The sequence below is a fragment of the Heterodontus francisci genome, chromosome 42 (assembly GCF_036365525.1).
Source record: "Heterodontus francisci isolate sHetFra1 chromosome 42, sHetFra1.hap1, whole genome shotgun sequence".
NCBI lineage: Eukaryota > Metazoa > Chordata > Chondrichthyes > Heterodontiformes > Heterodontidae > Heterodontus > Heterodontus francisci.
In genome coordinates this window covers 30551201-30565488 of record NC_090412.1, presented here as the reverse complement: position 1 = coordinate 30565488, position 14288 = coordinate 30551201, and the positions used below count along the sequence as shown (strand labels likewise).

The window sequence follows — 14288 nt, the reverse complement described above, 5'->3', positions numbered from 1 at the left end:
TAGTTTTCCTTAGAACAAAGGAGATAAAGGGGAGATTTAATAGAAATGTATAAGGTTATGACAGGCTTAGATAGGTTAAACAGGGAAAAACTGTGCCCATTAACAAATGTTACAAGGAGTTGGGGACACAGATTGAACGTTTTGTGCAAAAGATGCAGGGGGAATATGAGGAAACACTTTTTTACACAGCGGGTGGTGGAAGTGGAGACAATCAATGACTTCAAGAAGACGTTGGATGGTCATCTGACAGAAATAGACTAATAGGGCGACGGGGATCGAGCCAGGGAGTGGGATTGACAGCATAAAGCCGTGGAGAGCTGGCATGGACTTGATGAGCTGAATGGCCTTCTCTCTGCCATTAATGACTCAATGAGTGTGTGACTCAGTGGTAACAAATGAACGGAGAACCACAGTCTGATATTTTGAGCAGTGAATTACGGACACCAGATGTATTTACTTGCAATGCTTACTGTTATAGCCTTGTAATGTATCACCATAACGTCTCGACTAACCTTTTTACATGCAAAGCTCAGCGGTTTGCAGTGGCACAGTGGTTAGCACCGCAGCCTCACAGCTCCAGCGGTCCAGATTCAATTCTGGGTACTGCCTGTGTGGAGTTTGCAAGTTTTCCCTTTGTCTGCATGGGTTTCCTCCGGGTGCTCCGGTTTCCTCCCACATGTCAAAGACTTGCAGGTTGATAGGTAAATTGGCCATTATAAATTGCCCCTAGTACAGGTAGGTGGTAGGGAAATATAGGGACAGGTTGGGATGTGGTAGGAATAATAAGTATAAGGTGCGGTGTCCAAGAGATCAGAAAGATTACTTGCCCTTTGCTGAATGTTTTCAGAGTAATTTAAATAAAGCAGCCAGTTTGATAAGTAATAAAAACAGAAAATGCAGGTAACACTACCCAGCTTAGGCAATATCTGGGGTTTCACACTTTGCCTTAGTTTGTTTAGTAAACCGTTTTCAGGGCTGACAAGTAGACTCAGTACGAATAGACCAGCTTTAACAATAATAAGAGGCCTATCAACCTGCCATCTCTTAATTCAATTTAATCACATTTGTTTCCTAACCCTTTTCTGCCTTTTTGCTCACACATATTCTCCCTCCAGCTAATAGTCAATAAATGTGTCTGAAATCAAAAATTCTAAAAGGCCTGAGACCTTCCCTTGTATAAATCCTCCTGGGGCATTAGTGAACAGTCTATTAATCTCATCTCTGTGATTATAACAACTCAAACATGACCACTGGGAGGTAATTCAATCCCTCTGTGTCTTAAACCCATTGACTGGCCTTTGCACATTGTCTAACTCATCAGTCAGGTCCATCAGTATGTTTTCACTTTTCAAATACACCCACAGCATCCACAGTCGTTTCTGTGAGGATCCAGATTTCCACTTTTCTTAGTGTGTGAAGTGCTTCCTGACAGCACCCTGAAAAGCCTAGATCTGATTGTAACTATATAACCCTGGTCAAAAGTAAACTTCAACAGAGGTGCAGTAGAGTGTGAAAACAGGTGACCTGCTGTGTGAGAAGTAAAAGAGAAACACCTTAGCAGAATCTCAGAGGCTCAGATATAGGTAGTGCCGAGGCTAATTAGCTGGATGTTAAGGCCACATCATTTCCACTTGCCTTTACCAGGCGTTCACATTCGAGCTGATAAGAGTCCGAGTGTGGGAAGTCAGAGATTTTGAGAGTCTGACCTGGTTTGGGTGGACAGATCGTTTCCTAATTGGACAATTCAAACAATAGTGAGGTCATGATTGAATGATCTCAGTCTCCAGAGGCTTTTCTATGACCAGAAACTATAAGAAGGGATTCCATGGCCCAAACTCTCTGAAACTATTCTCAAATTTGAAGATGGTAAGAGGTCCTGAGGTGTGCTTATTAAGATAATGCATCATTTAATTCAACATCACACAATAACAATTCTCATCAGTACTGTTACATCATCCAGGAGGCAGTGATACAGAGGTGAAGTTGAACAAAACATTTCCAAGTGGAAGTCATTATACAAATCCAGGTGAGTACAGGTAACACGTCCGTTCATCGACCCTTCAGTTTCCTCAGGATGTTTCACAGGGTTATTGCACCTTTTCACAATCTCATGGTTTGCAGTCTTAGGTGATTCCGTTTGAAAATTCAATCCGCAATAAGTACACAAAGTTTAATTTCCATGGTAACACCAGTACCTGCTCCCATGTTCGTGCCACAAACACATTAAGTTCAGGATCTTTAAACACTACAAATGCTCACGATCACCCAGACTGAACAGTGGGATTCCCGACTGGCACTTTCCCCATTTCTCCTCTCACAGTGCTGCCCCATCCTGGGTGCACCAGTTTCAGGAACTTCCCCAATAGGATACTCCCTCTGGGTAACCCCAGACAATGGGTATTGGTATCTATTGGACGGTGGGATCTATCCAAGCTGAACAGAGCCTGTCTCCATCCTGAACACACATAGGGTCCCAGCAGGGTCAGTGGGTACTGATACTGAGCGTGAACCCTGGATAATGTAATTCCCAAACCCAGGGATATTGAGTGTAATTACCAGTGTCCCACTGCAGCCCAGACTGAGCCCCACCCTGGACCCTTATTGTCTGTACATTTCCCCAGTGCCCCATTGGGGAACATTCAGTCCCGGATATCCTGCAGAAGCAGCGCTGTGGGGCCGGGCGGCTGAGTCACGTGACCCTGTTACTGGGCCTCTGACGACATAATGGTTGATGACACTCGCTTAGCTCGAACTAGAAACAGTGAAACAGCCAATAGGATTTAAACCTGGAGCGCGACCAATTAAAGGGGAAGGACAAAAAATTGGTCAAAAATATTCATATAGAGACACCAGTGCTATTAACAAATTGAAATGTTCACATGTCCACATCAACATCCAATTTGGGTCTTGCAACCAGTACCGACTCCAGCTGATTCATTCCATTTGAACTGAACTGATTCCACCACAAACTGAAACTGATTAAAGATTAACCAGGAAATAAACAGACTGAACAATAGTGTAAATAACAGGGAGACTGGGATTAATATTTTAATAATAATTACAGAGATATTCCTGATAAGAGTGACAGAAGCCCATTTATATTTTATTTATTACATTAAACACTAACACAAACACTCACTCGATCCATTCCAGACTCCTGCAGTTCAGTGTGAGGCAGCGGGGTGCGAGGACAGATCGGTCTGTGAAGGAGTTTGATCTCAGGTCCAAAAACGTCAGTGACTGGTTTGCACTGAAAACAGAGGCGAGATCCTCGGCACAAGAATCTGAGAGAACGACATCCCATAGACTGGGGATCAAAGAGAGAAATAACAGGAATCAGTGTAAATCTCCAGGGTTCATTAATAACACTATTACTGATAATAAATAACAATTATATAATAATTAATAATAATATTAATTGGTAAAGATATTGAAAGGTGCTTCACCATTTCCACAAAGTAGATGGGATTTGAACAAACTAAACAGGAAAGACTGGACTAAAAGCTGCAGCCAGGGAGAGCACGTGAGAGAGAAATTCAGGCTGGAATAAACAAGAAAGTACAAGAGCAGCTTTAATGCTCAGCTATTTCAATGGACCGTTCATTCATCTACTGGGAGCACGATGGGGAGGAGCAGGTGACCCGAGTGCCCATGAGGTGGTCGTCGAGGCACAGGACCTCAATCCAGCCTCGGTTACTCCCAGCCCCCTCCCCCTCGCACCCCCTTCCCCCTTCCCCCTCACATCCCCTCCTCGTCGCACACCCAGCCCTCTCCCCCTCGCACCCCCTACCCCCTTGCACCCCCGCAGCCCCTCCCCCTCACACACCCTGCAGTCCCTCCCCCCACTCCCCCCTCACACCCCACTCCCCCGGCACCCCTGCACCTCCACCCCCCCCACCTTCATCCCCCCTCGCACCCCTCCACCCATCCCCTAAGGCGGTCATGTGTCACCTTTGGCATGTTTCTGTCTGTTCCTGCAGCCATATCGGTGCGAAACGTCATGCCCTGCACTCCTTTGGAACCCACCAGGAAGGCAGAGAGAGGGGTTTTGACGCGTGGGCAACTCACAACCTCCATACATTCGCCCAGGCATGCGCCATGGAGAGGTCACTCCATAGTCGCCTCAGAGCGACCAAAACAACACGGAAGGCAGTAGTTATGGGTTTGAAGTCCAGCTCAATTGGCATAGTGATTGGGCACCACGGGTAGCCTTTGTCGGTGGGAGAGGTCATCGCATCTCACCGGGAAGTCCCCGGTCAGAAAGGTTCTGTCATGCCACAGTCCGCTTTCTTCAATGGGTGCTTGGAACTCAGGGTCATTGCCCGACATGTGGACTGTAACACCGCACCAAACAGCACAACAGAAAAAGGAAAGAAGGTACCAGCCCTTCGTTTTGCAAGCTGGAACGTCAGAACTATATGTCCTGGCCTGTTGGAAGACCTGACACAAACCAACGATTCTCGGATGACCGCCATCATTAACAATGAGCTCAGTAGACTCAATGTGGACATTGCAGCACTTCAGGAGACACACCTCCTTGCGAGCGGATCTCTAAGAGAGCAAGACGACACCTTCTTGTGGCAGGGTAGGGATCCTGAAGAACCAAGACAGCATGGAGTGGGCTTCGCCATCAGAAACTCTTTGCTCAGCATGATAGAGCCGCCATCAAATGGCTCGGAACGCATACTGTCCATCCGACTGCTGACCGCCTCTGGTCCAGTACACCTATTCAGCATCTATGCTCCAACACTCTGTTCCTCACCTGAAGTTCTACGACGAACTCCATGATATCATTAGAGGCATGCCTAATACCGAACATTTGTTCCTGCTGGGGGACTTTCACGCCAGCGACATGGCCCTCCTGCCTTGGGCGCTATGGCATTGGAAGGATGAATGAGAATGGACAGAGATTGCTGGAGTTGTGTACCTATCACAACTTCTGCATCACCAACTCGTTATTTCATACTATATCCTGTTACCAGGTTCATGGAGACACCCAAGATCATGTCGTTGGCACCAGCTGGACCTCATCATCACAAGGCGAGCCTCTATAAACAGTGTCCAAATCACACGCAGCTTCCAAACTGTGGACTGCGACACTGACCACTCCCTGGTGTGCAGCGATGTTAGACTCAAACCAAAGAAGCTACATCACTCCAAGCAGAGGGGTCGCCTGCGCATCAACACTAACAGAATTTCTTATCCACAGCTGTTACATAAGTTTCTAAATTCACTTGAAAAAGCCCTTCAAAACACTCCTGCAAGGGATGCAGAGAGGAAGTGGACCCACATCAGAGACAGTATACTAAATTGAAAGAAGTACAAGTAAATCGCGACTTCACCTGAAAGGAGTGTTTGGAGTCTTGGATAGAGGAGGTAAAAATGCAGGTATTTCACCTCTTTCAATTGCATGGAAAAGTTCTTTGCGAAGGGGACGAGGGGTTGGGCGTAATGGATGAGTGGATCAGGGTGTCACGGATGGAACAATCCCTTCGGAATGTTGACAGGGGAGGGGAAGATGCATTCGGTCGTGGAATCACGTTGGATGTGGTGGAAATGGCGGAGGATGATCCTTTGGATGTGAAGGCTGGTGGGGTGGAAAGTGAGCACAAGGTTCTGGGAGAGAGGGGAAGGGGTGAGGGTAGAGGTGCGGGAAACGGGCCGGACACGGTTGAGGGCACTGTCAACCGCAGTGGTGGCGGTGGGGCAGGGTGTGGGGGGGGAATCCTCGGTTGATGGAAAAGGAATTTGTATCAGAAGCGCTGTCTGGAAGGTTGCATCATCAGACCAGATGTGTCGGAGACGGAGAAACCGGGAGAATGGAATGGAGTCCTTACAGGAGGCAGGGTGTGAAGAAGTGTAGTCGAAGTAGCTGTGGGAGTCGGTGGGTTTATAATGAATATTAGTAGACAGCTTATTCCCAGCGATGGAGACAGAGAAGTTGAGGAAGGGAAGGGAAGTGTTTAAAACCTATTCCATTTCTAACCTTTGACAGTTCTGATGAAGGGTCACTGACCTGAAATATTAACTCTGCTTCTCTCTCCACAGATGCTGCCAGATCTGCTGAGAATTTCCAGCATTATTTATTTTTATTTCAGATTTCCGGCATCTGCAGTATTTTCCTTTCATTATATAGGCTTAGATTAAAAGACAGGCTTATAATGTGTCAAATAGGAGTAAGCCTGAGTATTGGGAGTGTTTTATAAACCAGCCGAGGATCACCAAAAAGTTGATTAAAAGGAAATAAATAGGATGAGAGTGAACTAGCCAGTAATATAAAAACAGTTTGTAAGAACATTTACAAGTATATAAAAAGAAGGAAAGTAGCTGAAGTAAACATGGGTCGCTTAGAGACAGAAATTGTCATGGGGAATGAGGAAATGGCAGTGACATTGAACAAATATTTTGTGTTTGTCCTCAGAGTAGAAGACACAAGTTACATACCAGACATAGAGGATAACCAAGGGGCTAATAATAATGAGAACTTAAGGTAATATCAGCACAGAAGTAGTATTGGAGAAATAGAAGGGACTAAAATCTGACAAATCCCCAGGACCTGATGGTTTACATCCTAGTTCTAAAACAGGTAGCTCTAGAGATAGTGGATGCAGTGGATATGATCTTCCAAAATTCCTTACATGTGCCGATGACACCAAACTTGGAGGTTTTGCAAACAGTGATAATGATATGAATTGCCTGCAATTGGACATAGATAGGGTAGAAGAATGGACAGAGAGGTGGCTGATGGAATTTAATACTGGAAAGTGTGAGGTGATGCATTTTGGCAAAAGGATTAGGGAAAGATAATATATACTTAACAACAGTTCGAAAGCATGTGCTGGAACACAGGGACCTGGGGGTGTAGGTACATAGATGTTTGAATGTGGCAGGACATATTGAGAGAGTGGTTTGTAAAGCATGTGGTATCTTGTGATACTAACGCAGAGAAGTTATGGTGAAACTTTATAAATCTCTAGTTAGACCCCAACTGGAGAAAACTGTGTCCAGTTCTGCTCACCACGCTTCGGGAAGGATGTGAGGGCCCTTGAGAGGGTGCAGATGAGATTTACCAGAATAGTTTCAGGGATGGAGAATTTAGTTTCAAGGTTAAGTTGGAAAAGCTGGGTTAATTCTCCTTAGAACAAAAGAGATAAAGGGCAGATTTAATAGAAGTGCATAAGATTATGATAGGCTTAGATAAGTTAAACAAGGAAAAGCTATTTCGATTAAGACATAGTACAAGGACTAGGAGACACAGATTGAAAGTTTTGTGCAAAAGATGCAGGAGGACTATGAGGAAACACTTTTTTACACAGCGGGTGGTAATGACCTGGAACTCATTGCTCACATGGGTGGTGGAAGTGGAGACGATCAATAACTTCAAGAGGAAGTTGAATGACCACCTAAGAGAAATAGACTTGCAGGGCCACGGGGATCAAGCCAGGGTGTGGGACTGACAGCATAGCTCTGCCGAGAGCTGGCATGGACTCGATGGGCTGAATGGCCTCCTTCTGTGTTGTAAATGACCCTATGACTGTACGACTCAGTGGTAACGAATGGAGTCGGACGGAGAACCACAGTCTGATATTTTAAGCAGTGACTTACAGACACCAGATGTATTGTATTTACTGACAGTGCTTACTGTTCTAGCCTTGTAATGTAACACCAGAATTGCTAGACCAACCTTTTTAAATGTGTGAAATTCAGCAGTTCACTCCATATCATACTTTAGTTGAATTATTTAAAGTAACACAAAACCCTGAAATGTAAGTACTGAACTCAATGAATGTACGGTGAGGTGCCCAAGAGATCAGAAAGATTGCTTGCCCTTTGCTGAATATATTCAGAGTTATTTAAATAAAGCGGCCCGTTTGACAAGTAATAAAAACAGAAAATGCAGGTAACACTCCCCGGCTTAGGCAATATCTGGGATTTCACACTTTGCTTTAGTTTGTCTAGTAAACTGTTTTCAGGGCTGACTAATGGACTCCGTACGAACAGACCAGCTTTAACAATAATAAGAGACCAATCAACCTGCCGTCTCTTAATTCAATTTAATCGCATTTATTTCCGAATACTTTCTGCCTTTTTGCTCACACAGATTCTCCCTCTAGCTAATAGTGAATAGTGTCTGAAATCAACAATTCTAAAAGGTCCGAGATCTTCTGTTGTATAAATCCTCATGGGGCATAAATGAACAGTATATTAATCTCATCTCTGTGATTATAACAATTCAAACATGACCACTAGGAGGTCATTCAATCCCTCTGTGTCTTAAACCCATTGACCAGCCTTTACACATTGTCTAACTCATCAGTCTGGTCCATCAATGTGTTTTCACTCTTCAAATACACCCTCAACATCCACAGTCGTTTCGGTGAGGATCCAGACTTCCACTTTTCTTAGTGTGTGAAGTGCTTCCTGACATCACCCTGATCAGCCTAGATCTGATTGTAACTTTATAACCCTGGTCAAAAGTAAACTTCAACGGAGATGCAGTAGGTGTCAGAACTGGTGACCTACTGTGGGAGAAGTAAACGATAAACACCTTAGCAGAATCTCAGAGGCTGAGATATAGGTAGTGCCGAGGCAAATTAGCTGGATGTTAAGGCCACATCATTTCTATTTGCTTTTACCAGGTGTTCACATTCGAGCTGATAAGAGTCCAAGTGTGGGAAGTCAGAGATTTTGAGATTCTGACCTGGTTTGGGTGGACAGATCGTTTCCTAATTGGACAATTCAAACAATAGTGAGGTCACGATTGAATGAACTCAGTCTCCAAAGGCTTTTCTATGACCAGAAACTATAAGAAGGGATTCCATGGCCAAAGCTCTCTGAAACTATTCTCAAATTTGAAGTTGGTAAGAAGTCCTGAAATGTACATGTTAAGATAATGCATCATTTAATTCAACATCACAGAATAACAATTCTCATCAGTACTGTTACATCATCCAGGAGGCAGTGATACAGTGATACATTTCCAAGTGGAAGTCATTATACAAATCCAGGTGAGTACAGGTAACAAGTCTGTTCATCGACCCCACAGTTTCCTCAGGATGTTTCACAGGGTTATTGCACCTTTTCACAATCTCATGGTTTGTAGTCTTAGGTGATTCCATTTGAAAATTCAGTCCGCAGTAAGTACACAATGTTTAATCCCCATTTCTCCTTTCGCAGTGCTGACCCATCCTGGGAGCACCAGTTATTCGGCCTCTGACATCACAATGGGAGATGACACTCGCTCAGCTCGAACTAGAAACCGTGAGACAGCCAATAGGATTTAAACCTGGAGCGTGGCCAATTAAAGGGGAAGGACAGAACATTGACCAAAAATGTTCATATCGAGAGACCAGGAATGTTTACAAATTGAAATGTTCACACACCCACATCCAGTCTGGCTCTTGTACCCTGCAGTGACCTCAGCAGCCTCTTTCCATTTGAACTGAACTGATTCCCCAAAAACCTGGAACAGATTAAAGATTAATCAGCAAATAGTGAGATTGAACAATAGTGTAAATAATAGGGAGACTGGGATTAATAGCTGAATACTAATGCACAGATACTATTTATAAGAGTGATTGAATCCCATTTATATTTTATTTTTTGCATTAAACGTTAACACAAACACTTACTCGATCTTCTCCAGACTCCTGCAAGTCATTATGAGGCGGCTCAGAGCGGGGACAGATTGATCTGTGAAGGAGTTTTCTCTCAGGTTCAGAAACGTCAGTGACTGGTTTGTAATGACAATGGAGGTGAGATCGTCGGCACAAGAATCTGTGAGACCGATGCCCTTTAGACTGGGGATCAGAGAGAGGAATAACAGGAATCAGTGTAATTCTCCAGTGTTCATTAATAACACAATTACTGATAGTAATAATAATGTACAGTGTTCATTAATAACACAATTACTGATAGTAATAATAATGTAGAGTGTTCATTAATAACACTATTAGTGATACTAATAATAATGTAGAGTGTTCATTAATAACACTATTAGTGATAGTAATAATAATGTACAGTGTTCATTAATAACACTATTAGTGATACTAATAATAATGTAGAGTGTTCATTAATAACACTATTACTGATAATAATTTACAGAGTTCACGAATAACACTATTACTGATACTAATAATGTTCACTGTCCTGTTATTATAAACATAATCTCACACAGTCTGGTACTTACTGTTCTACTCTGTAAAGGCAACTGGTGAAGTATAATACTGGAGCTAATCTTTACTCAGTCTTACATATATTTAGAGTTAAACACTACAAGCACACACCTCCTCACTCAACAACACAGTTTCAATAAGTGTCTCTATGTATCTGCTCAATTGAAACCCTTGTTAATGATCACTGCCCACATGTTAAACATCATGAATATACACTTAACAGATTCCCTTCTTTCTCTTTAAATAACATTAGAGATAATTTGCACTAACAACATGTTAACAAAAAATCAAATCAAAAACCTCCAAATTCTGGACAAAGCATTACATTGCGAGAGGCCCTTCCTCGAGGACCATAAACAAATTGTTCGTACAAGAATTTCCTTTAGTAAAACAATCAGACAGTTGATGACTTGCATCAACACATTTAATTTTAGAGCTTTCCTTTCTCTACCATATTTCTTTCAAGCCAGCAATGTCGATCTGTAACCTTTTTAGGAGCATTTAATCAACATGCACATTATCCAACAATGGACAATTATCTACATAACATTTGTGATCTTCAGAACACACCTTGTCTCGAATCTCACTTACAATATTTGACAAATAGAATCCCATATCCACTCTTCCCACAAAGGCCGGCCTGTCAATTAGCTGAAGTACTTTGAACAACCCTTTTTATTTTATTTGCTTCCCAAGCTGAAGGACAATATCTCCCATTTTCACCCATCAGTAATATTATGAAACCAGCTGCACTAGAATACCCATCAGAAAGATTAGCATGTGAACCATTGCTAAAAATTACTAGTTTCATGTTCTTTGGGTCACCTAGGGATGGGAACTTAAGCACACATTTCTCCAGATTTAATCAATTTACTTATCGAATGTTTTAAGGGTAAATAAAACATTCTCGACTTTAGGGTGTTACATCGTAACACTTCACACCAACACATAAAAAATAGTCTCTGGTCTCGTCTGAGGGTCCAAACAGTTCAACTGACCAATCAAGCTTCACAATTGTTCTGTCTCTTCTTCAGATATAACATCATCTTTCTGTGATGTCCGAGTACGATTAACTGGGTGGGGAGTAACACCCACTAAATAGGATTGTTGATTCAAAGTTATTTCAGATCTACTCTGCTTAATATCTAAACCAATATATTTAAAAGTTCCACAAGCCTGACTCCCTATTTTAAATTCTACCCTACTCTTATTAATAAAACCTTTCTCAAATTCTGCAGTATCACCACATAAGAAATCAACATGTATCATAAAGATGTCTGAAAGTTCCCCTTTATGATGCAATGAAACATTGTGGGATCTGTTTTTAGTTGAACCCAAACTATTTTCAGCAAAACAGATCTCACTGTAAAATACCACGCTGGAAGCAGCATTCAGGCCATAAATGCATTTGTTTAGTTTCCATAGTTTCCCTTCTACATCCGCTGTCTCTTTGGAAAGTTTCAGAAGCGCACCTCTCTGAAAGGTATCGCCCTATAGAAATGCAGCTTTCAGGTCAATTGATCTACACTCCCATGACTATTTGACCAAAAGAGCTAAAACGATTTTGAAGACTACTTTTCCAGCTGTAGGAGAGCCCACTCCAACATCTGTATCACCCAGTCCCTCTTCAAAACCCTTAGCAACCAGCCTGGCTTTAGCCTTATAATTCCCATCTGCAAGGAGCGTGTCAGGACAAATCCACCGACGTGACAAGGCTGCTTGCCCCTTATCTGGTATCACAGAGTAAACTCCAACTGTCTCCAACTATCTCATTCCCTCTGATTTGCTTTTCTTAATAGTTTGTCTTTACATTTATTGGCAGCCACTAAAACTTTGCAATCATGAGGACTTCTACTTCGAGTTCTGTTTAGAGACTGTTCTGTGGCTTTAATTTCATTGTGTAATCTACTCAAGTTACAGCCTCTGCTTGCACGTTTATATCCCTCATTATAAAGCACACGAACATTTGAGGTACAAGGTGCCTCCTTTACTTCTACCGGCTGCTCAGAATCCAAGATACAGTTAATCCTGATTAATCATGAGGAATGAACCTGAACAGTTTGATATATTTGATAAGGACTGTTTTACCATCATGGCCTATTACTTTACCCAGGACTTTCCATTCCCTATTACCCTCTCTTTTATAATAGAGCAAATCTGCTGAATTAAATTCTATCTCAGATGGTCTTATATGATGCCTCAGATCTCTTTGAATTTTCTACAAGATCTCAGACTTGATGAAAGTCCATCTTCGTGCATGTAAAATACTCAAATGTGCTGAAGAAATTGAACTAATTGTCGTACATTCTAGAGCAGGAGGACTATCACACAGTTCAGGAGGTAATTTGGAATTTTTCCCATCGACCAATTGACAGGGACTAAACCCTCCAACCATCTAGAGTGAATTCTTTGTATGAACCATCAATGCTCGGCCGGTTGTCAACTTGCAGTCTGGTTGATCAGCTAAGATTTTATACAGCATTTCATCAATCACCACATCATTCCTGACACAGAGTCCATTGCTGAAAAGACTTTCAGCTGCTCTATTCATGACCAGAATGTTTTCAAACATGTCTCGGAACTCATTATTGGCAAATTCCCTCCACTATCAGTTAGAAACTTTGCTAGTGCCCCAAGTCTGATCCCTATCCATTTCTCCATGATTTTATCTATAATCACCCTTTTGTCCTTACTCTGTTTTATTGTAGAAACACTAAGTCTGGTGGCCAGGTCTATAAAATGTAGAATGAAAATTTTTATGTCTTTGAACCATGCAACCACCTCGTTAAAACCACGTACCAATGGAAGGTTTACAATAGGACATGGCGGCATCATCCAATACTTTTTACATATTTCTCACTTGACTAATCTCTTCTATTAGCCTTATACACTGTTCAACTGTACCTCTATCTTTTAGCAGTGTTTTTAAACCTCTGACAATCAGGGAGATCAAATTGTCTATGTTACTTCACACCAATTTGCATTTCTACTCTCTGATTCTTATCAACTGATGCCAATAATACTTGTCTAACACTCTGATAAGAAACAACAAGTTTTGTTGAGGGGACCCAATAATTTCCTGATTGGGTAAACTGCAGATCCACTGACTTTTCAAAAATAACTGCTTTATCACACTACATGTCAAGTTTCATTTGTGCCTCTTTGCTAGAAGGTTTACTCAACCACATAGATACCTCACTAGAGACATCAGTACTGATAACATGGCTTACTCCAGCTATTTTATCTGGAATTATGACTCTCTTTAGTGACCTCAATGCTCGTCATCACTAAACGTGAAACAAGTAGTACTTTTATATTCTTTAACGATGCATCAATCCTCACTACTTAGTGAAGCTAGATAACATTTTAACCAATCTGTTCTACATACTGTTGAAGTGCAAGCACTACTAGCACAACACAGTTAAACAAGTCTGCGAATAACATATTCAGTATAGGACTAAAACTCCTTTGACCTGTATAGTTTGTTCAGATTCATCGAAGTTTTCATCTTCTGCCTCAGACTCCTCTGTCCCATGTGTCATTTCGAGGACTCTGCCTCTCCGCTTTGTGCAGTTCATGGCATAATGGCACTTGCAGCCACACCTGATGCACCAATTAACTGTTCCTTGGCCATTGCTGGGATTCAGTCGCCTATTATTGCTGTTCCAATTTTGTCTTCGCTATAATAGCCAGATCTGCTAAAGGTGCTTTCATCCTCATTTTGACTGTCCATAACCATTCCATTGTACTTACACCTGCATCTAGTATCTGGTCCATTGTGAAAGCTGGCAATTATTGTGTCTTCTATTCTTTGTGTTATTGCGAATGTCCCATTTACTCCACTAAGGCCCCAGGAATCTTTTCAAGAGAGCAGACATTTTATCGAACACGGAGTCTCTCTCTCCGAAAACTGAAAACCAGTTAGAACCAGGAGCTTGTCCCTTAGCTCTACCTTGGCACAATCCAGAAATTTAAGTGTTAGCACTGAACGAGGGATCTCTAACGTGAATTTTGTCAATCTTTTATACAATCTGTTAAAGTACATGATATATTCTTCCTTTGAATAAACATCTGCTTTCCAAAACGTATCAAACTTTGAACATGCCTCAAAGG

At 42.2% G+C, this 14288-nt stretch overlaps 1 protein-coding gene across 1 annotated transcript in view; it reads right to left on the bottom strand.

Moving 5' to 3' along the window:
• Positions 1–9375: 9375 nt before the first annotated feature.
• Positions 9376–14288, bottom strand: part of LOC137355358 (NACHT, LRR and PYD domains-containing protein 3-like) — a 62291-nt gene continuing 57378 nt past the window's right edge. The window contains exons 9-10 of the mRNA XM_068020351.1: positions 9633–9800; positions 9376–9463 (exon numbers count right to left, since the gene is read on the bottom strand). Of these exons, the coding sequence (XP_067876452.1) occupies positions 9376–9463; positions 9633–9800 (256 nt within the window). The remainder of the gene's footprint in view (positions 9464–9632; positions 9801–14288) is intronic.